This window comes from Corvus brachyrhynchos, unplaced genomic scaffold (genome assembly GCF_000691975.1).
Source record: "Corvus brachyrhynchos isolate BGI_N302 unplaced genomic scaffold, ASM69197v1 scaffold23, whole genome shotgun sequence".
Taxonomy (NCBI): domain Eukaryota; kingdom Metazoa; phylum Chordata; class Aves; order Passeriformes; family Corvidae; genus Corvus; species Corvus brachyrhynchos.
This window is the reverse complement of record NW_008238983.1, coordinates 11,278,481-11,301,755: the sequence shown is the minus strand read 5'-3', so window position 1 is coordinate 11,301,755 and position 23,275 is coordinate 11,278,481. Positions and strand designations below refer to the sequence as shown.

Below are 23,275 nucleotides of genomic sequence, written 5' to 3'. Positions count from 1 at the left end.
GATAAGAAGCTCTCACATGGTGCCTGATGGAGCAGTTATGCTCTACTGTGGTATTCCTGTAGAGAGATTTCCGCCTTTGCAGAATGAATGAAGGAATGAATGAAGGAATTCACAGGTTATTACTGTAGCCCTGTTCACTGAGTATCCAGGGATGCTACGTCTGGCTAGATGTTCCTATTTATAACACGCAAGAAAAGGATGAACTGGAACAGTGAGTAAGGAAGATCAGCATCACAGATAGTGCAGGTTCTGCTGTGAGACACTGAAAATGGACATCACTGACCTGTGCTGTTTTCTGCCTTTTAGGGGTGAATGTACACCACCAGCAAGTTCATTTTGTATATCTATTACACTCTTATATTATTACAAAATCAACAACATAAAGCAATAAGGATCTTCTTTCATACAGGCTTCCTAAAATTAAAACAAAACATTGCTGCTGTTAATGTGCTCTGTCATTATATGTGTGGAAATTATTAGCTTCTCGTGGTAATAGCTTTGGAAAGTCAGAGGTAATACCCATTCAAGCAATCCTGAATTGAGAAAATGGCTGGGGAAATGCCTGCTGTTCCGGTAAAGATTGGAATTGGTTTTCCATGATGTTGATCTTTGGAAGTTGCAACTTGTACCTAGTAATTTTTCATATCATCAGTATTATAGACAAAGAACTGTCATGTGACAAATGTGCAACAAAGAAATGAATACCCCTTTTCCTTTTCTTCTAGAACGTCTATTCTTGGAATTTCATTTGGGGCTGCGTTTCTCCTGCTTTCCTTCATTTTGTTTATCTGTTTCGCTGGACAGCTTTTGGTAGGTATTCAAGGAAATCTAATCCATTAGTTGATGGTTTCTTTGAAATAACGTTCTGATTTTGCCAAGTCACTCTGCCTTTGCAGAATACCAGTTAAAGGAAAAAGGATTTGCATGCTCAGGCTTCTGCGGACATTGTTTTGTCCATGGTGATTTTCTGTAAAATGTCCTCATTTATCTGAAAAGCAGAAAATGCCAATGCAGTGGTTGTCTGTATCGACACTAATATTCTCTTTCTCATATGAAGCTGGAGCATCTGAGAGGTTTTCATTATTGTTTGATAAATTGCCTTTTCAAAAATTTTTGCTGTTGTGCTTACAGAAGATGACTCATCTTATGAATGCTTTAATTTGTGGGACTGTGTATTTGTTTAAGTATTGTATAAGACAATTTTTGGAGTTTAAAGAAATTTATTTCACCATAACAACTATTTTGAAATATAAAATGTTATAGTAAATTTCCAGTTTTGGCACTGAGTGGTCCAGGTGTTATTATAATACCTATTAATGTATGTAATGTTATGCTGAATTCGAGAATGTAATTCAATATTTGGGCAAACCTTTCAGCATTTCAGCATGTCCCCCTCTCAGTTATTTTCAAAAAGATCCAACATAGAACTCCATCTATAATAAGGATAAGGAGTTTCCGGAGTTGTAAGAAAGTGAATGCAATCTGAATGTGGCATCCCCACTTCTCCTTCTCTGTCCTTGTGTAAGCTCCCATAGAGAAAACTGAAAGATCTTTTGTAAAGAAAGCACGTGGGAAAGACAATTACTTCAGTGTGCAGTAAAACACTACAACAAGGTAGTTAAAGAAAGAAATAGAGGAAGTAGGTTTTTATAATTTCTCTCTCTCTCTGCTCTTGTGAAGCTTGTAATTAGCCAGGACATGCTTTTAAGAAAATATAATTAATGTGCATTTCAGTTATCTTTCCAATAAGTAGGGATGCTGCCACTGCTCAGGAATTAAACTGAAATATAATGCAATGATATTCTTAAATATTTTTAATCATTAGAGTGAGATCTTAGAGGTATTGCTATTACTTAACAGCAAAAATTAGTTCTCATGTAATGTTATGGTTGACTGCTGTTTTTTTATTGACAGCAGATTGAGAGTAAAATGACGTAGTCAGAGCACTGCTCTTGAATAAGCAAATTAAAAAACAAATCCTTCAATGAAAAGCCAGCCTTTTCCTGTAGGAAAAAGATGTGCTGATGGAATGGTATAAAGAAGTGCTGCCACATACATTCTCCTGGGGCTTTTATTTATAGTGTTACTTAGGAGGAATACAAATACATTTTTCTGCATTTAAAGGGTGGCTAAGCAATATCCCAAGTCAGAGTTGTACAGTTGTGCCACTTGAACAACATTTAACGCCTATTTTCTATGACTTTTTGCCCATGTCACATAAATACTGTAAATAGTTCCCAGAAATGGAGACCTGTCATTGCATTTCTGATGAGTTGCCAGTTGTCATGTTCTAACCTAGGTAACTTGAACAGGAGAGTTAGTTATGGCCATGTCTTTGTGAGTTCAGCTGCTCTAATACAGAAGCTGTGCTGCTAACAAGATTTCAGAAAGTTATGACCATAGTTGATGTAGTGTTGTCTCTCCTTCATGTGCATGGATGTAGTTCTTAAGGTGATGGGTGAGAAGCAGCTAACAAAAGAAGCAGTAGGTTTTTCTTTCCCTTGTTCTCTCCCTAAGATTTCTTCCTTTGTGTCAAAATCCAAGTATTGTTTTGCAGCTTTAACCACAGTGACACCCTATGTCGTATTTTGGTAGCATATTTGTTGAACTATCTGATCCATAACTGTAAACATTTTCTTTGTAGAAGAAAAAGTCTAAAGTTCCAAAGAAACTGGTATCAATATTTGAGTTTTCACACAACAGTGACAGTGTTAACAGAAATCAGGCTTTATCATCCTAAGGCTGAATTGGTTTGGGTTTATTTGGGGTTTTTTCACACCTTTTTTTCTAAAGATTTTGTAAACCCTTATAGAAGGCATGTAGTAAATGTGGATTTGCTTGTGTGTACATGTACCTGCACACAATTACACAGTTTAAAATCACCAAATATCTCTCTTCTAAGAATGCACCAAAAAACCCAAGAATTTTTTGTGCCTGTCTGACTGTGACAGATGAAATATGGTGAGTTAGCTACAGGTCAGACACCACCCAGCTGCTCACACACTCTGCCTTACTCAGAAAGATGGGGCAGGAAAATAGGATGAGAAAGTTCATGGCTTGAGATAAGGCAGGGAGATCACTGACCAATTACTTTCATAGCAAAAGCAGACTCAACTTGGAGATAATTGATTTAATTTATTGACAATTAGAAGAGATTAGTGTAGTAAGAAACAAAAACAAACATTAAAGCCACACTATTACTCCTCCCTATCCCAAATTCCCCTTCACTCCTCTGCTCCAGAGTCCTCTACCTACCATCAGGCACTACAAGTAGGGCTGGAGAGTGGTTGGTAGAGAGACATTTCTCTCTGCTGCTCCTTCCTTTCACAATTCCATCCTGCTCAGTTGTAGGGTCTCCACAGGCTGCAGTTCCTTCAGGAGCATCACTTGCTCCAGCATGTATCCTCCATGGGCTGCAGAGTGGTTATCTGCTCCAGCATGGAGTGCCCAGTCCTCCAACCTTGGTGTTCCTTCTGCTGTTTCTCCCTTTTTGCTCCTTCCTCCTCTCTCTGCCCAACATTTTGGGCTCTTTCTTGGCCTGGTGTTCCCAAGGTGCCCAGCCAGGGTCAGGCCTCACCACCAGCCTGAGCACTGGCACCTGGTACATAAACTTGCAGTAGTAGTCAAATATTTACAGAACTGTTACAAGAGTTACAGAGTGGGACCTGAAATGCCAGTAAAGACAGCAAAATCTAAGTTCAGATTAGGACTACAGAGTGGGACCTGAAATGCCAGTAAAGACAGCAAAATCTAAGTTCAGATTAGGACACCTAGCTATCACTGTGTTATGTGCTTGTCTTAGTACTTTTGACACTTTCCACTCTCAGTGTTCACCTATCATAAATGTCTGTCACCACCACAGAGTAAGTCACACAAAAACCAACATTGAACAAGTTTCTCTGTATGATTTTAATTTCATTGGCAAAATTAAAAAAAAAAAAAAAAATCCAGACTGTAATGCTAAAATTACTAGCTCTTACGGAATTTAATTACAGTATTGTAAGAACAGATTTATGCTCAGCATTTCACCCTGAGTTTACTAACTGATTCTACTGTTCAGCAGCACTGCAGCATGGTCCAGCTCAGTCTGCTGTGGAGTGAGAATATCAGCCATTAGAGAAGAGTAGGCATTTTTCCATCAAACGATGCAGCAGAGTAGTAGCACAAATAAGGAGGTATCAGACTTCCAGAGCCTGTCTTTGTGGTGTGTCCTTCCCTGCTGGGCTTGGGCAAACAGGTCGAGGGCAGGGAGAGCTGACAGTTCTCACAGAAACAGTCATTTGCCCATAGGCATTAAACCTTGCTAAATCCTAGCTAAAATGGCATTTATCCTGAAGTTTGAAAGGAATTTATATCTTTTATGTTCTGACTGCTTTTTTGTGCCTATAAAATTTTTTTTTTTTTGGATAGTCACAGTATTCAGAGATACTCATGCTCTTAAAGATTATGAGTATTTTTGGTCATAAAGATCCTTTTTGTCTTATATTTTCTTATTTTAAATGTAGGCCCTTCTTTTTAATTAATTTTGAATATTTTCTTTGAATTTTCCGTGAGAGGTTTCCTTCCCAAGTAGAGGGATAGAGGACAGTGATTGTCCTTTAGCTCATTTATTTTCTGCATCTCTTGTCTTTATCTTCCTGAAGTATAGACGAGTTCATAGAATGCATGTGAAACACCTCAGACCTGGTAAGTGTTAGATGTGTTTTACCTCCTGCTGTGAGTTCAAGGAAGCAGACATCTGGTACCTAAGTGATACACTGGAAAATGTAATGCATCCAGTAGAAAAAAAACCCCACACTAAGCATGTAAAGGAAAGATCTTTGGGGTAGCGGAGGTAGCTGGCCAAAGAAGTGTTAATCTCAAGCAGACGTTCCTTATGCATTGATGCAAGTACTGTCTCAAAAATCTCTTTGCATTACCTGGGACACACATGCACTTAATCAATATGACATACTCTTTGTGCCAGTTACTTTCATTAATATGAGATGGTTTTTTGTTGCGTATGTTTCTACCTTGCAAACCTATTTGACTAGTTAAGCTAACAGAGGAGATAGAAGTAATGTCGTCTCATCTGAACATGTTTATAGTGTCCCTTAAATACCCAGTTGAATCATGGAATTAGCAGAACACAATGCCAGCAAAGCAAACAGCAGAAAATAACTGGCTTCACAGTTGAGAAAGATGTTCTGATTTAAGGTCACCTCTGACAAAGGGCAGCCAGTACCTGAGCAGCCCTGTCCCTGCTAGAAGAGAGCACATTATTTACACCACACCACTGTATAAAGAGTGATACACAATCTATACCTTTTTATTTTGCAGGGATTTGTATTTTACTCTAAAGCAATTGGCATTGGTACTTAGGTACAGTCAGAACAACTGTGTACACATAAGGTATTTAAAAGCTCTGCAAGGAAAGGAATATCAGTACCGGCACTACTTGGAAATTATTTTCGATCTGCAATTTTACCTTTGATGTGAGTGTCTCTTAATGCAGATACAGATGAAAGATCCAGGCCCTTTAGTTTCTTCAGCAGTAAGGCTTTGCCTTTAAATGAAGATTAAAACAGTGGAAGGCAAGGAGAACCTTAAGAGGCACTTTGGCACCTACAACAGGGTCCATGAAAGAGGCTCATTAATCCTAAAAGTCATTCTGATGAGTCTCTAGCACAGGCACTACAACAGCAAATCCATCACCACTTAACTAAGTACCATGTTCAGACTTCAGGAATTGTTATAAATGTACTGATTTAAGTAACAAAAATAATTCTTCTTATTCAGCTTCTTGAGTTACATGTTTACGACATTAGTTATGTGATTGAAGGCAGCTGAAGAACTTGCCTGACTTGGTGAAAACCACATTCCTTTTGTCTGCTTTGCCAAAAATTCTCTTTTAATAACTTTTAAAGTCCAGCAATGCTGCCCTTTAGTGTCTTTGCCCATGATGAGATTGTAAGTTACTTTCACATGAAGAGATATCCAAGTGTGCTTCCTGGTGTGCACACAATTTTTCCTATGGTCATCAAAAAAGCAGGAAAGCAGAGAGCATCCAGATTGTTTTCAATGGTCTTTACATGTATTACCTGGAGGGGATATCTGTGATGTGCTAGTACCAGAGTATGGCCACAGATCAGAGCTCCTGTTGTGTGAGACAGGTTTTGGATGGTAGCATCTCACTTGGAGATCAAGTCTCGGACAATGTAGAACATAGCATTCAAGAACTCCTTCCTCTAGTTCAGTGCCCTGAGCATTGTCCTTAAAATGTCATTCTGGCTTGATTCTTCTCAAAACCAATGGCTCTTTAAATATTTTCTGAGAAAAAGAAAAACCTTGGTGGGAGGGACTGAGAACACCTTAACTTAAAATAGCATATAACACAGTCACTGTACATTTTCTTGAGTGAGGAAAGCAGCACAGGAAGTGCCAGGACTGAACTCTGAGTGCCTAAAGGCATATTTGTGCAGGTCACTGACCTGTTCTTTCCTTTGAATGACGTAGCTGAGTGAACCACGTGGCCATTTTAACGTGCCCCATTGTAAAGGATAATTAGCACTGCAACGTATGGTGAAATTAAAAATGTGATACTGACTTTAGTTTTTGCTGTTATTTACTTAGGATTCTAGATTTTGTCCAGCCAGTTGCATGAAATATAAATTGAGTAGACTTTTCACCCGGATACATTTTGTGTGATTCAAAATGCCTGGCTTAGATTTACAGGTGCCACTGTGGAATTCAAAAGCTTGGTGTTACAGTAGTCCTTTTAGAAGTACATTGGTCCTTTTTGTCAATATTAGAAGCATTAATAAATATGTAAGTAAAAGCTTGTGCCTATATGGCAAAATCCCCCTTCTCCAAGCTTAGGTCAGTGTAATTGCTGTCATCAAGCTCTTTGGGTTTGAACTTTGGTGTCTTCTTCAACTCTGAGTAAAAACGAGCATGTAAAAAAATCTGAATTTTGTTTCTCTTGATTGCATTTTTGAAGCATCAGTATTGGTAAAATATCAAGTTGTATTTGAATGTAAAATGAAAAGAACAACAATAGAACTATAGAAAATGTGATTCACTGGCTTTCTGTAAATAAGAAGTTTTCAGTGAAGGTGTTCCAACCTCAGCTTGCATGTGAAGGAGAAGTGTGACAGCTCTTGCAACACTGTCTTTCATCTACGACAGAGCTGTCACAATTAATTCTCGCACCAGTTTCTTGGTCCTACTCAGAAAGACAGCATTCATTTTATTAAATGCTGAAGTAGGTTTTTGTGTGTAGAAAGACAACACAGGATACATTGTAATGTCCTGAATATTCAAAATAAGTTATTACTCATTATCATGCTGTGCTGTCATATCACATTTAACATGTTCAGATGAAAAGGTAATACATTAGTCACGTCTCATACTACAAATACCTATTATTTCTAGTCAGTAAATGATAAATACTAAACCATATTCTGCCAGCTCTACTTAGAATAAACACTGTGATACTCTAGTGCTACTGAGATCTGATGTCTTATCCTACTTGCATGCTTTCAAGAACTGATCACTTTCTTTCCTAAATCTCATTCTCCATTTTATTCAGAAAATTTCAAAGGAGACATAATATTTACAACAAAAGATGGATGATGGAATCAGCAAAATAAATATATTCTGCTCTGAATATATATAAGCATAATTCTGCTCTTAGGAGTAGTTTTAATGATTTCCCCACCACTCCAGTTCTGCTTCCAGGGATTCCCCAAATTTTCAGCTGTATTGAAATGCTGCAGTTGTACTACATATGGACTGGATTTGGACTGCTCAAAAATGAAATGAAGTTCAGCAAATCTGGTATTCACACAGAAAATTATTATTCAACAGTGTATTCTTTCGTGTTTTCCAAGGAATATCTACTCAATGGCTTAAAGATTTTTAAGGTTTTTTAAGATTTTTAAGGGTTTTGCCACAAGTTTTCCTTTCAGGACCCTCATTGTCTTAACAAACAAGGTGGGCATGGCAGACATACCAAATAAACAGGGGTCTTTTCCTTCCAGAACTCAGAGCTGTGCATTAAGCAGCCTGGTAAGAAATACATCACCCTATTGTGCTTCTGTTTGAGAAGTGGAAATAACTATCTACAACTTCATTTTTGAAGTTGCCCTCTTAACATCACTCACATTGTTCTTCCAGTTAGAGCCAGCAGTGTCCATAATTTAGCAATAGCAATGGAAAGAGTAGAATCTCTTTATTGATTAATCACATTGATTGAATGGTATATTGTTTCCAGAAGCTTATGTTCTTTTCCAGACCTTTTCTTAGTGATAAAGTTGCCTTTTTTTTGTTTGTTTGTTTTTCCTTATAGCAGAAAAAGAGTTTTTTAAAGAAATGTAGAAAATTAGTTCCTCCTTGCTAAAATGTATTAACAAGGTCAGGTGATATTGTTCAAAAATATTGTAAGCAAAGAAAAATTGGAATTATTGCAAGCAATTTTCATACAGAAGGTGCATAAGTCTGTACCTGCTTTCCAGGTACTTGGAAAACAAAGGTGGTTCTCAGCAATACATGCTGTTCTCAGCATGGACATTGCTAAGTAGTCTCAGCAATTCTATATTTTAATTTTTTTCAATGATTGCTTTCAAATACAAAGAAAGCTCAAATTTAACAATTGGAAGCATTGATGTTAAAGTAGAAAAGTTTGAAAAGTCACCCTCATTTGATGCCAGCGTTCTTGTATTTAGATACTTGAATTAAGCAGGGATTTTCTATGTGAAAGTTAATTTTATCCTCAGAATTAAGATAACACAAATTGTTCATATGAGCAGAGAAAACTAAATTTACTTTGTGTAGCACTACTAAAACATGAAAGCAACTTTTTTACAACATTGTTTTGCATTTGTTACTGAGCTGTTACTGTTTGCATCTGTTACTGAGCTTTCAATTACAAAACTGAAAGTAAGAGCTGCTAGAGCTTGTTGGGCCCAGTGGAGTTCAGCAGCTGGGAAGTGCTCCTTCTTGACCCACTGAAGAACAATTTGATGGACTTTAAAATCCAGGGAGGAGATCCTCCTGTCCCACTCTCACTGAAGTCCCAGGTGCACCCTGTAGTGAGGTTGGGCATGTATTCCCAATAGGAAAACGGGCATATACCGTACACAGAGGAGCAGTCACACAGATCCATGGACAGAACAGCTCTCTTACAGCACCCACATAACAACAAGCAGCACTCATGTAAACAAGATCAACACTGATGGTCTAGTTCCTTCTTTCTGGAGGATCAGGACTGATGGCATACACACTTCCTGACTGTGCTCATCCACAGGCACACTTTAACTTGTGGGTCTTGCATGTGGAATTTTAGTCAATACAATATCCATACCCAGGCTCTGTCCCCTTTATAAAGTGACTAGCTGAAACCTTGGGTCTTTCCAAATGTTGATCTCCTACTTGCCAACCAGTTCTGTCTGAATGTTCTTAATGGTTACACACACATGCCCCCACACACCCTGTGGGTTTCCCCAGGGACTGGTCTGACACACTTCAGCTACTGATACCCAGCCCTCAGTTGCCTCACCCATGTGATCTCTCTCCAGTGGCTGGCACCCATCCTGTGCCCCTTGCCATCTAGTCCAGCATGAAGTTTATTACCATTCACACACATGCAGGCTCAGAATAAGGACTGCACTTACACAGAAGATTGTTAGAGATAGAATTTAATAACAATATGCAATAGACTCATTTAGAAAAGTTTTCACCTTCATCTCTTTCCTTTCATCCCTTCTCATCTCCATCTACCTATGCTTGTACTTATCTGATCCACATTCATGCCTTCCTTTCCTCTCTTAAGTGTCCCATCCTCTAAATGTCATGCAGGTTTTCCACATACCCACTATGCCCTTAAGATATATTTACACAATCCCAAGTTTCTTTCTGTTCACTTGCAAAATTAACTGTCCTGTGCCAGCCTGCTACCCTTTTAGGCAGGAATCACCCTTACTCTGCAGGGCATCCTGGAAAGCAAGTTTTTTTCATTGAGGCTTCGTGGTAGGTTTTCCATGAGAAATCATGACTGCAGCAACCTCTTTCAGTGGTCTTAGAAGCAGCAAATTCAGTGGCTTCTGTTGATGAGGTTACTCATCAACTGTCATTGCCCTTTTGATCATCACCAGGTCTTCGTGTTTGATTTGATTAGCCTCTCATCAGATAACATAAACCCTGTAAAATTCATAATAAAATATATCTGATTTAGACCAGATAATTTATTTCCATCATTAGCTTATTTTCTTGGAATTTCTAATCCTAAAGACTTTCCTTGAACAGTATGTCTCCCTGTAATGTAATTCAGAAAGAACAGAGTGTACAGCTTTATAGATATGATTTCTTAGCTATTTTATATTCCTAGTACTTTCTCAGTGTACTTGCCTAGTTTTGTCCCTAATGCAACTTAAACTATTCCAGCTGCTTTTAAATTTCCAAGAAAATCACGGAACAATGTAGGTTAAGTTGTAATAAAGTTCCATGTGAGCTATAAAAAAGGTAAAGAGTAATTAAGGCATGATTTCATGACTGTTCTAATTTGCCATAAATCCATGCTCCCTGACTCAGTGGGTTTTAGGCAGACTAGACAGAGAACTAAATTATTCATTTTCACACAGATCCAATCCCTGCATCCATCGGAACACTCCCCTTCTGTAGCAGCAGCAGCAATCAAAGCTTTGTGCTTTTTACTGTATTGAAGTGGGAGGGATGACAAAACTTCTCTAAAAACTACGTGTGGATTCAAATTATCTTGAAATTTGCTGTGTACTTAAGCGTGAAGAACAAGGTTGGGGAGCTCAAAAAGCCTTTTGAGCAGGATTTTTTTTGTTCAAAAATGAAGGTCCTTTGAGTTTATGTATTTGGGTGAGGTTTTAATATGGGGGAGGAGTAATGTGTATATAAAAGCTGCATGTTTTCTCTCCTTTTCTTTGTCCATCCTTGAGATTCCAATGATTGTTTTGACCTTCCTGAAACTGATCTCAACCTGTCCAATTCAGCAAAACTCCCTGTCATAAAAGGAAACAATATGTAAAAAAAGCTCTGCATATGCAGAGGATTTGTCCAAATAATGCATATTTAGGAGTGAAAGGCTTATGTACAGTATGATAAAGACCTTCATGCAAAATGCATCACATGTGTTGGGTAGTGGTGTAATTTAGCATAATGTGCCATAGCTATTGAACCTGAGCAAATAGATCAGTGCTGTAAGTTAAGTCCTGTGGTTGCTAGTTGTTTGTGCTTGAGTTCTCATTCCTGAGCTTGTATCTCTGCTGATGGCTGGGGCTGGGGTAAAAGTAATATGCAGAGCAATCTTGGATAATATTAAGTAAATAGAGAAAACACATTGAAAAAAACAATTATTTTTGTGGGATTGTCATGTTCCTTAACTTTTCTTTGCCTTTTTTACAGAGGTTTCCATAAAACTGAATTTGACATTTGGAAAGGGCACAAGATGCTTCTAGGCAACCTTATCTCCTCATTGTTAAAGTTTTGAGAAAATTAATGTTTATTGGATGTGTCACAAATTGTTGTTTATTCTGTGTGAGCCTCTTGTGCCTCTAGGCACTATGCATGTATGAATGGAGACTTTGCAATGTCTTCTTAGAAGCAGATTAAATGAGTCAGAGTTTTTTATTGTTAATTTTTGCCACTACGTAAAAAAAATTTTTCTATTCACTGAATATTCTTTGTGTCAAATTTAAGTCCAGTTTTCTATGAAATGCTTATTTGCCTTCTAGATAGTTTTAGTGAAGGTTGATTTGCTTTGTTGAGTTATTTTCCATTTAAAACTAATTATTAAACAAGATTCCAAAAAAATGAAAGAAAACCCCGGAAACTCTCCTGTTTTGAGGACTCCAGGGATATAGCTAGCCTTTATTCTGTGTCAAAGACTTTGCAGAGTCATTATTTACATTTTGAAGTTTCCAGAAGCTACTAAATGTGACTCTTTCAATTCAGTAAAGGCACGTCAGTTTATTTTCAAGGGTTTTGCTGATGTTAAAGGTGAGGACACTGCTGTCAACTCTGTATTTTGCTATTATTATAATATATACTGAACGTTTAGTAAGGTACTTGCAAATTATAATTATTTAATGGAAGTGATTGTCATCGCAGATATTTTAAATAAATTTCTTTCTTTTCATGTTTAATCATGATCTGTAATTCTCATGAGACTATAATAGTTAAACAGTTCTGTACAATGTTTCAAGATTGATGCTGCCCTCAATCTTGAGATGTCTTAGTTCTACCCTTGTTTATACTAATTAATATACTAATGATATTTTTTTCTCTTTTCTAAACTCTTTGTGCTTAGCAATGTAGCAAGAAAGCATCAGCTTCGTTGTTGTGGATCCTGAAATCATCTGGAATAATTGCAAACCGTCCTTGGCCAAGGATCACTCTTACATTCACAACCACTGCTATAATATTAACCATGGCTGTATTCAACATGGTAAGGGAAAAAGGGGTAATTTTTCGTGGTTCTTTGCTCATTTAAGATTTGTCATTGTTGTGTTATTCAGTATTTGTTTAGATGTTAAATTTATGTTCTGTGGCTATGCCAGGAACATATGTGATAACAATTGCCAGAGACAGAAATGTCAAGCAGAGCAAAAAAAATTCATGCTGTGTAATGGAGACCTCTGCAAGCAGGATGCTCAACAAGAGCTCAGACCCTGGCTAAATTTGCTAAAGAAAAATATTAGTTATAATGAATAGAAAACAAATCCTAGGTTTGAATTGTGCATAGATGACTCAGAAAAACAGCCCTTCTGAATAAATGAAGTATCTCCTCACAGGATGTGTGGAAGAGTTTGCATAAAACAAACTAAGCTCTATTCAGTTTTGTGATGCTCCCCAAAATGATCATAATGTATACATTATTGATTTCACGTGCTTGCCTTTTTCTAAAATAAGAAAGAAAATCAAAGTTACATCAAAACTTCAAAAGTACTGAACTCCAAATTCATTAGGGCTTATGTCTGCTTAAGTGATTTCAACCTGTGCTTTTCTCTCCTAACCAGGAAAATCCATGTAATTCTATTATTCTTTTGCAGCTGTAGCAATTATAGAGTAAATCTGGCATTAGTGCTCTCAAAGCATGAATCTTAATGATCTCGTTCAGTCTGAAGGGTCTGTTCTCTAATGGATGAGCAATATATGGGATCAAAAATCTTCCTTTGTTTTGTCTTGTTGGCTAAGGTGGATTCTGTTTGTAAATCTGTGAAAGTGTTCCAGTTCAGTTCTGTATCTGCAAAATGGGAACTCTAACATTTATTTAGGCAATGTTTTCATTGCAACATTAATGCATAGATATTATTCACGTTTCAAGTGAGTAAGATTCACATTTCAGTGCTTTTGAAATTGCATCTCTAATGCTTCCCTGAGTTGTGGTACTTTTGTTACTTAGGATTCATAAAGGACTTAGAGATTGATGGTATCTACACTGTTCTATTTTGTTTTCTCACATTTCAGGGGACCCTTAGTCAATCATTTGTTACACTAAGTACTAAACTTGTCCAAATTATGTAATGTGGGCTTTTAAATGTGAACACTTGAAATTTCTGGTAGAGTGTTCTCTCCATTTTTACTGTTAAATTTTCCTAGCTTGTTAATGTTAGTTTTCTCTTCTTCCTTTTTCCTGCTTTTTTTGAAGGAGAGGAGAGAAACTCTAAACCAATTCCATTTTCAAAATCTAAAATTCACCTAGCTGAATTTAGTGTGTAAGGCTGGGAGAAGAGAAACTCAAAGAAGCAGTGGCTGGAAATGAGAATATAAGCTGACTTTTCAGCCGTGAAAGCAGTTAGCAATGGAAATAATTATTCTGAAAAGCTGTTGATTCTCCATTAGCTGAAGATTCTGTGCCTTTTTGAATGACAACCTTGAGCCATGCAAAAGTTATGGAACAGCATAAACCCCAGAGATGTAGTACCTTGTAAAATGAAGATCAGGCTAGATTTGCCCTTATTTTCAACTCTGTAAATATATCAGAAGAAAAGAAAGAACTTACTTGGGTTTAAAGTATACTTTGAGTTAGACTTTGTGCATATGGTTATTTAGTAAGTTAAAAAATGTAAAAGGAGATATAGTCAGCAACAGTTTTTTGCTTAGACTAAAGTTCTGCTAGTGTGTACAGTCCATTTCAGATTTGGCCTTCAAGTAGTAAAAGACATTCTAGCAAAAAAAAGGAGTTGTTCAGTACATAATTTTTAGATAGAGGTTTTAATTTTATTGGCTCACTTCCAATTTTATGTGGACTGAATATTATAGTAAAACCTAATAGGCTGTATTTTAAAGTCTCAGTGCCTTGTCAGCAATGTTACAATGTTACAAATAATCATGTTCCATGATATTCATGAGATGATAATTTTAAGTACAATTTCCACCTTGAAACTAAACCTTAATAGTTTGACTAGCAAAAATGACTTCAAATGTGACTGTGAAATTTGCATTAGCAAATTGTGGGAGAGACTCTGAAGCATCATTATTGTATCTCCAAGCAACATATACTTAATAGCAGAGTCCATTAACTGCATTGATTTCCATGAACCCTTTCAGTAGAAAAAGGCAAAATGTAGCCATTAGGATTTAACGGAGATAAAAAGTGTCTAACCATGCCACACCTAATAAATCATAATTAAGACCAAAATGTCAAATAAAACTCAGTCTTCATGCTCAAGGGACAGTGGAAAAGAGTGGGGGTGCAATTTTGTTTGAAATTAGCTGTTTTAGCAGACATCTGAATTTCTTCTTCAGGTTTGAGATGTATGTAGTCCTGATCAGTGGAGGGAAGTTAAAAATCAGCTAACATGACACAAGTATCAAATACTTCTGAGCTGAAGGGAGAGGGTACACATTAGATCTGGTGATCCATTCAGCATTAGGTCTGGTGCTGTATGGAGAGAAGGACAACTGTCAGTGGCTGAGGAAAGCTGTTTTTGTCGAGCTGACCTGCTTTAAACTGAACATGAGAAAGTATCCTGCACAGAGCAATCCAGGCATCCCAGAGGGACAGTAGGACTGCATGACTGCAAAGGATCAATAGTTGGTAGCTGAAGGAATGACTGCATACAATACATCAAAGGACTGTGCCTCACCATCCTCTGGGATCCATGTGATCTCAAGGAACATGGCATGATGAAAGAGTCCTGCAACAGCTCTTTGTTTCAGTGACTTCTGCATCAAATGCATGAATGGTTCTTGGCACAGCAACAAGATCTCAGGGTTATACTGTCCCACTAACTCTTAACTACCAGCTTTAAGATTCAGGATCATAGAATAATAGAGTAGTTTGGGTTCAAAAGAATCTTAAAAGGTCACACAGTTCAACTCCCCCTTGCCATGGGCATGGACATCTTCAACTAAATCAGGTTGCTCAGAGCCCTGTCTAACCTGACTTTGAGTGTTTCCAGGAATGGGGTATCCAACATCTCTCTGGGAAACCTGTTCTAGTGCCTCACCACCCCCATCATAAAAAAAATGTTTCCTTATATCTTGTCCAAATCTACCCTTTTTTAGTTTAAAACCATTACCCTTTGTCCTGTCACAACAGACCCTGCTCCAGAGTTTTTCCCCATCTTTCTTGTAGGCCCTTCAGGTTCTGGAAGGTGCTCTAAGGTCTCCCTGGAGAGTTGTTCAGGCTGAACAACCCCAGCTCTCTCAGCCTTGTCTTCATTGGAGAGGTGCTGCAGCACTCTGATAATCTTTGTGGCCCTTCTGTAGATATTACTTGCTTTCCTGTCTTTTCATCCGGTGAATTTTAGCTTCTGGACTGTTTCCTCTGAAAGAGCATGTGTTTAGGAATGTGAAGACTGAGAGAGGTTTGAGTGTTTTTGCTCCATTGGTTAACGTACGTCCGTGAGCACGAGCTGCCTTTAATGATGCAAGTATTAGCCTCCTCTAAGTCATGAATGATACCCTGTTTTAAATAATGACAAATAATTAATCAACCCTGCTTTCATTCTCTTAGTGGAAAGTTAGTTTCTTTAAGGTACCTTCCTTTTAGTGTAGCTGACTCCGTTAATACAGTTGCTGGCCTTGTATTTTTAATTGTCAAGCTCTTTGGCACATACACTCTAATTATACATCCTGACAGTGCCTGGCACATTGAAGACCCTGTTTTGGAGGGTGCCTAATGCATGTCTTTCAAGAAGAATAAACAGACACTGCCTAGAGGTTGACCTGGCCTGGGAGTCGGAAGCAGAAAGTGGAATGTACAGCTGAAGTCATATTATTTAAGTCGTACTTGCAGTGCTCAGTCACAAATCTATTCCAGATTATAGACAGGATTTAAGAAACTTTAAAGAATCAGTATCAGTCTAGGTCCACTAGATTAGCAGAGATGCACTAGCAGGTGAGACACTGCTCTGAAATCATGTTTACAGAAGTTCTGGTTTCTTTCAAGGGTGTGGGAAGAGATGTGCTGTCACTGCCTTTGTAAGTGAGGATCTCTCCATATCTGTCAAACACAGAAATCATGGTGTCTGAGTCTGTAAAGGCCCAGCAGGCTCCTCATCTCTCTTGTTGGTGGGACAAGAGAGAACAAGGCAGGGACTTGCCACTGCATATTGCCTTTGCAGGGGGCTGGGAATTGAATACATGGTGGCACAAAGACAGTCATGCATTTTCACTTGCTACCCAAACTTTAATAAAAAATAATTTTTGAGCAACTTTAATTTGGTACATTTGACTGTTATCAAGAGACATGCCACAACATACCAAATAACACAGATGCATGAGCACTTTGATGTTAAGAAGTCTTGTACAAACCCAGAGGCATAATGCTCTAAAAATTCTGCTAAATGCATTTCAGTACTCTCTGGATTTTCATCACCCACCCCTTTACAACTTACCAATATCTCAGTATCACTGTTATTTAGTAAAAAAATGCATAATAGTCTTGGTAGGAACTTAGCATTCCAGGCTGTCCTTAAACTTCTGCTTATGAGCTTGTGAAGAGGGGGCATGATACCAGAGTTTGTGATTCTTCACGCTATTCTTGGGGCATTCTTGTGAGGATCTGGGAATAAAAGTCCTGACTCACCTGCCAGAGCAACTGGCATTTTTCAGTGGAAGCTGTGATAGGCATTCTACATCCAAATGCTTTCATACCTCAGTGAGAAAGATGACTTCCTTTTAATGAGATCTAAACTAGTGTATTATGTTGTTGTTTTCAAAGAACAAAATAGATGCACTAATTTGCTTTTCCCATGTTTTGGGGGGAGGGTCTGTCACCACATGGCTCCCATTGAAAGCAGGTATTTTCATTATGCAAGGCAGAAAAAAGTCAGAACTGAGGATTGCAGGTTATGTGAACGCAAGAAAAGAAAAAGCTGTTAGAATATATGAAGTTAAAATAAGAATTTAATGGTAGCATGCTCAGACATTTCCTGGCAAACATTGGAATTCATAAAAAATACTGCTTTCATTTGAGTCATTTGAGTAGGTGTGACTGCTTAGTAGGACTGAACCTACTCTTACAAAAAATACTATGTTGAAGAACAATATGTATCTTTAAAGCGTGATAGCAGATGTAGATAACTGATGAGAGACAAGAAAGACAAGTGAAAACACATCATTCAGAAATAAGTGTTGTTTGGCTCATGGCAGGTGACAACACTTCCATATCCTTTTTTTTTCTTTTTTATTAATAGATTAATTTATTAATATATGCAAAGATATACCATATTTAATATAATGTTCTGTGTATACAGGTAACATTTATAGGTCAGAAGTGCCTTGTGCAAAGTTCAAAACCAAAATTAAAATGCTTTAATATAAATTAACATATATAAATATGCATACCATATGTGTTTCTAGATTATAATTGTGTTTGAGTTCTTCATGTTATATAATCTTTGCTCTGGGGACATGAATAAGGTGGGATTCTGAAACTAAATATTTCATGTTTACAGAAAAAGTATATGCACTGTTAGTTGGATGTGGGGGCCCTTGGCAGATGCCCTTGTTAACAAAAGCTATTAAATAGCTGGAGGCAGGGAGGAGGAGTAAATCCTCAAAGCTGTCTGAAGGGCTTTTGCCCAAAATTATTCCTGTTAAAAGAGGCAGGCGAGCATCAGCTGGCTCAAAAAGTAACCAAATGACTTCAGAAAATTCTTAAGTAAAGAAGGAAATAATGTGAAAAGAAGTATAAAAAACACAGAATCACAGAATGGGTCAGGTTGGAAGAGACCACAGCGGTCATCTGGTCCAGCCTTCCCTGCTCAAGCTGGGTCATCCCACAGCACATGGCACAGGATTGTGTCCAGATGGTTCTTGAATATCTCCAGTGAGGGAGACTCCACAACGTCTCTGGGCAATGTGGAAATGTGAAACAGGAGACAGAGAGCTATGAGTGAAAGCAGATGACTGTCAAAACACTATTTTGACACTGTCATAAGTCACCCCTCTGGCATCACACCTCTGCCTCAGCCAGCGGGAGCAGCCTCCCTGTCAGATACTGTGAGCTGCCTGCCATGCAAATGGGCAGGAAACAGCATGGGCTGGGACAAGCAGGGACCACGGCTCAGGTTTGTCGCTGCACATGGACTCGCAGGGCTCACTCTGCAGCATGTGCATTGACAGCTTGCAGGGAGCTGCACAGGGGCACATAAAACTAGAGCACCTGCATCTCCTTTCAGGAGAGTGTGCCAGAACCCTGCATTCCCAGAAGAGGGAGTGTGTGCATTTCACCCACACATCCTGTGGGAAGAGGCAGATGTGGGTGTAACTCTCTGCATGTGCACGTCATTAGAGCTCTTTGGGATCAGTTACAGAAGGATGTTACAACATCTGTAGGTGTTTATTAACATTTTGTAGGGTCTGTTTTTGTGGTTTATCTGTTATATTTCTGGTACTGATCCTGGTCCTGACTTTGTACTTCACTGATGGCAGGTTAATTATGTGTAGTTTCACATACACAGTCATGTTAGAGAAGGAAAACAACCTGAAAGTGCAACTGTACAAACACAGGTGAGTGCCAGCTTGGTATTTGTAATACGTGGCATATTGAAGACCTTCACAAATCCACAACCTTGGACTTCTGCTGAAGGGGAGTTACAGAGATAATGGTTTCAGACTCTTCTCAGCAGAGCTACAAAACATAACCTGGGTGGTGATGTGGGAGGTTGGATAGTGTTTAGAAAGACAAAAGAAGTCACTGTGCATGTACAGTGCTGAGACCGTTGCTAAGGGGGATTGTGGGGTCTCTGTCCTTGCAAGTTTCCAAGACTTGGCTGTACAGAACTATGACTGACAGATTTAACATTAGTACATCAATAAACCATTTTGATCCACATTTAGTTGCTCTGAGTGAAGCAGTTCAGGTTTTCTCTGTAACAGTAGTTAAAGACAGAAATGAAGAAAGAATTTAGAGGTCGGTTACACGGTGACGACCTGCAGAGAACAGCGTGTCAGAGGGAGGTGACCTGTGGATCTCTACTCTAGTCAACCACATGTGGATTTTCATATTTAGTGTATAAGAGGAACTATGAAATTCACTAATGAATTAAGGTGACAGTTAGTGTCTGTGAGGTATGGCTTGGAATTTTAGAAAGGAAGAAGTCAGGTGTGGATTTGAGTGCAGAGAGAAACAATGGACTCTACACGATTCAATGTGAATCAGGCAGAAGCCATTTTATTAATGAATTAGTGTCCCTAATATACAATTCTTGCTTTCCCTATGCACAATCGTGCATAATTGTTATTGGTTAAGGCCTATTTTCACACGCTACTTTATGCTTTATGATTGGCTCTTGTATGTGTGTCACCTCGTCCATCGTGTATGTCACAACTGTCCTTCAGTTTGCATTTTCTTATCCTTTTCTTCCTTTGCTTGTTCCTCGTTCACATCCTCCCCAGTGCTGCTAGTTCCTTTCTCACAACCTTCCCATGGACTCTTTCCTTGTGTACATGCTTAAGTCCTTCCGTCTTACGTGCTCTGTTTTTTTATGGCTGGCTCACGATATGTCCATTCCATTTTCTAGTAAAAACATGGTTTCCACATTTGAGTAAAAGAACTAGGATGAAATTTAGTAGTAAAAAGCTCAAGATTATAGTTGGTCTGACAGGTTAGTGACAAGAAATTCTGATACATGTTGGAAGCTCATCAGGTGGATAGGTGATGAGTTCAGGATTTTAATTAATTATGTGGGCTTAATGTCAACTCAGCTGAATCACAATAACCATCCATGTGACTGCTTTGAACTCATGGTAAGTATAAACTGCATTTACCTAGGTGAGTCCCAATGAAGGAAAGCTACCTCACATTTGCTGAGCATGGTGTTAGTGGCTGGGGTGATGTCCACGTGCAGAATGTGTTAAGCTCCTATAACATCATCATCTGTCTGAGCCCCAGCTGCATGAGGTACAGTGAGCTGTTAAGGTTTTGTAGCTGTGAGCAAAGGAGCATAATTCTAGATATATAAATTCAATTTTTATATTCAATTTATTCCATGCATATAAGTACCTCAAAGGCAGGTGTAAGAGGATGGTGCCAGACTCTTCAGTGGTGCCCAGAGACAGGATGAGAAGCAATGGCCATAAACTAAAACACAAGAAGTTCCATCTCAACATGAGGAAGAACTTCTTTATATTGAGGGTGGAAAAAGCTGCCCCGGGAGGTCATGGACTCTCCCTGTCTGGAGCCATTCAAAACCCACCTGAACATGTTCCTGGGTAACCTGATCTAGGTGACCATGCCTTGGCAGGGGGGGTTGAACTGCATGATCTCCAGAGGTCCCTTCCAACCCTAACGATTCTGTGATTCTAGGATGTACGGAAATACATTTTCTGCAGAATTAGTGTTAGAACTATTGCATGACCTACTGATAAAATCTGGGAAGCGTGTTTGCAGTTTTGGTCACTCAGAAGGCTGAATTGAAAGAAATATGTACAGAGGGTGACTACTAGACTAATTAGGGGAATGAAGAGCTTGTTTTCAGGGAAGGAAGTAGAAAAAACATAGATTGATGAGTACAATGAAGGCTGAGATGATACTAAATATTAGGACTGTAAATACTCGGGAGAGAAAGAAGCCATGTGAAAGCTAAAGGATGAGATTATGACAAGAAGAAAAACATGAGAACTGGCCATGAATAGTGGTTAAATGTAGAAACAGCTTAAATGTTGAGATTCAAACTACTGGAATTAATGTAGTCACCAAAATCTAAATTAAGAAAGCACTGGATCATTGCATCAAGGGGGTCTGTATGATGATGGTTTCGTGTGTGATTACTGGCTGAATTTGATGACCCAGGAGATACTGGATCCACTTTTCTGTTTCAATGACATTAGTCCCGATATTAATGTCAGCATTATTATGTTATTGCATCTGTGTAAACCAACTTCAGTAAAGACTTCTTATCCTTTTTTTAATTCTTCCTGTGTTTAAATAGGACGTTCAGTTGAGGTAAACCCAGGAATTATTCATATCGAATTTATTTCATCATCGTCTCTTGTGTGTTTGAGATTCTGCTATATGAAAATAATATAACAAAGAGCCTTTTGTCTTTTATTCCAGTGGAAAGTGTCAGATGAAGGTTAAAAAAGTTGTTTTTGTTTGAGAATGCAGGAACAAGGAGTCATGTTATGTCATTTTCCTTTTCCTATTTCAAAGTAAGATACAAAATAATAGTGAAATACCAAAGTTAAATGGTTACTGGCAAGGCTTTCTCTGCTTCTCCATTTCTGTTCTCTACTTTGACCTTAAACAGCTGTCATACTAATGGATTATATGTTTATTTTTTTCTAGTTTTTCCTGGATAATGCTGTGATAGCTTTTCCGTCAGTTCTTAATTCATCAAATGCAAGTTTTTCTAATTCAAGTAATCAGACACGGTGGTGTATACAAAATAACTGTTTTTTCCTACCGGTAAGTTAATTTTACAATTCTTTGTTTGTTTACAACAATTACATTAAATTGACTGTTACCAGATCTGCTTGAAGTTAAACACCCACCCATTTTTAAGACTGCAGAAAAAGCTTGATTTTTTTTTTTTAGTCAGCTGCAACTGCATTTGAAGTAAGTGGGAAGTTAAATGAGATTAGTACTTCTGAAAATAGAGATTTTAATGAATGTCAGATTAAAAAAGCTGGAAACAGCATGATAACAAGGAAGCTTAACTCATCTGTGCTAACACGTTGCAAGATACCAAGATAACACACAGTGTCTCCAAAGCAGACTGTGCACTGAAAGCCAGGTTAGTCTGCAGACAGTTTTCCCATGGTGGGAATATTTTCAGGTGGCTGACCTGAAAATATTCACCACTTACATCACTGACAGTGGAATTGTCACACTCCTCTCATTGTGTATTTGATAAGAGATGGGGTGAGAGGGGTGGAAATAAAACTCTCATGTACCACTGTATAAACTGCTTAAGAGATCTGAGTTGAGCTGAAGAAGATCTCTTAGTGTGAACAAAAGCACAATGGCACACGCAAGAGGAGGGGGAAGGACATTGCTGCGAAAAAGTGGGAGCTGTGTCCTAGAGAGCAGTGATTCTTAGAAGGACTACAAAAGACCTGCAGTTGAAAATAACAAGCCATATATTGTATCAAAATAGGTCAGCTGGGTTGTATGAATAAGCTGGTGGTGGCAAGAGGAGAAGGGAGATTATTTTATCTCTGTGGTGAAATAATGAGACCATTACCAAAACTATGTGTCCTGATTTCAGGATTTATAGCTTTTAAAGTATTAAAACACATTCTTTCATCTAAGACAATTCATCTTTGATAGACTGGCATGAAAAAATTATGTTAAAATTTCACTTCTGACATTAATAAATGAAAAATTTAAGTTAGCTAAAGATTTAAAAACCTTTAAAACATCTCTCAAATACACATTGTTTTCATCCTCAGACACTGCATATATTTCAGCTTGAAAAAGCTACAAAGTCCTTTTGAGTTACCAGTTTTGATATTTTTTTTCTTTTTTATTCTGGGAATAAAATTTCTCTCTCTTCACCGTATAAGATACTGAATACTTAAGCTGACAAATGTTTGTTTCCTTAAATTAAAAATTTGTTATTTTGAATCTGTGTGTTAGTTTCAAGCTTTATTCATGTCGATAAACTTTATGTGATTTATGATAGTAAACCTGACATCTATTGACTGTCATCTAAAATGAGTACGTAGGAGCTTTGGGAATTACTTTAGCCCCAATTGAATTCAGTTCATTTTGAAGCAAAGCAATTGATCTGCCTCCTTCTCTACCCCCCAAAATAACTTTTTTGATTGGTATAGCTTACTTTTTAAAAATACTTAGCAAAGATTCATC

General features: G+C 38.0%; 1 protein-coding gene across 1 annotated transcript in view; it reads left to right on the top strand.

The window, feature by feature from the left end:
- Window positions 1–23,275, top strand: part of ADCY2 (adenylate cyclase 2) — a 183,583-nt gene that overhangs the window by 134,902 nt on the left and 25,406 nt on the right. The window contains exons 14-16 of the mRNA XM_017738745.1: window positions 726–810; window positions 12,317–12,454; window positions 21,752–21,871. Of these exons, the coding sequence (XP_017594234.1) occupies window positions 726–810; window positions 12,317–12,454; window positions 21,752–21,871 (343 nt within the window). The remainder of the gene's footprint in view (window positions 1–725; window positions 811–12,316; window positions 12,455–21,751; window positions 21,872–23,275) is intronic.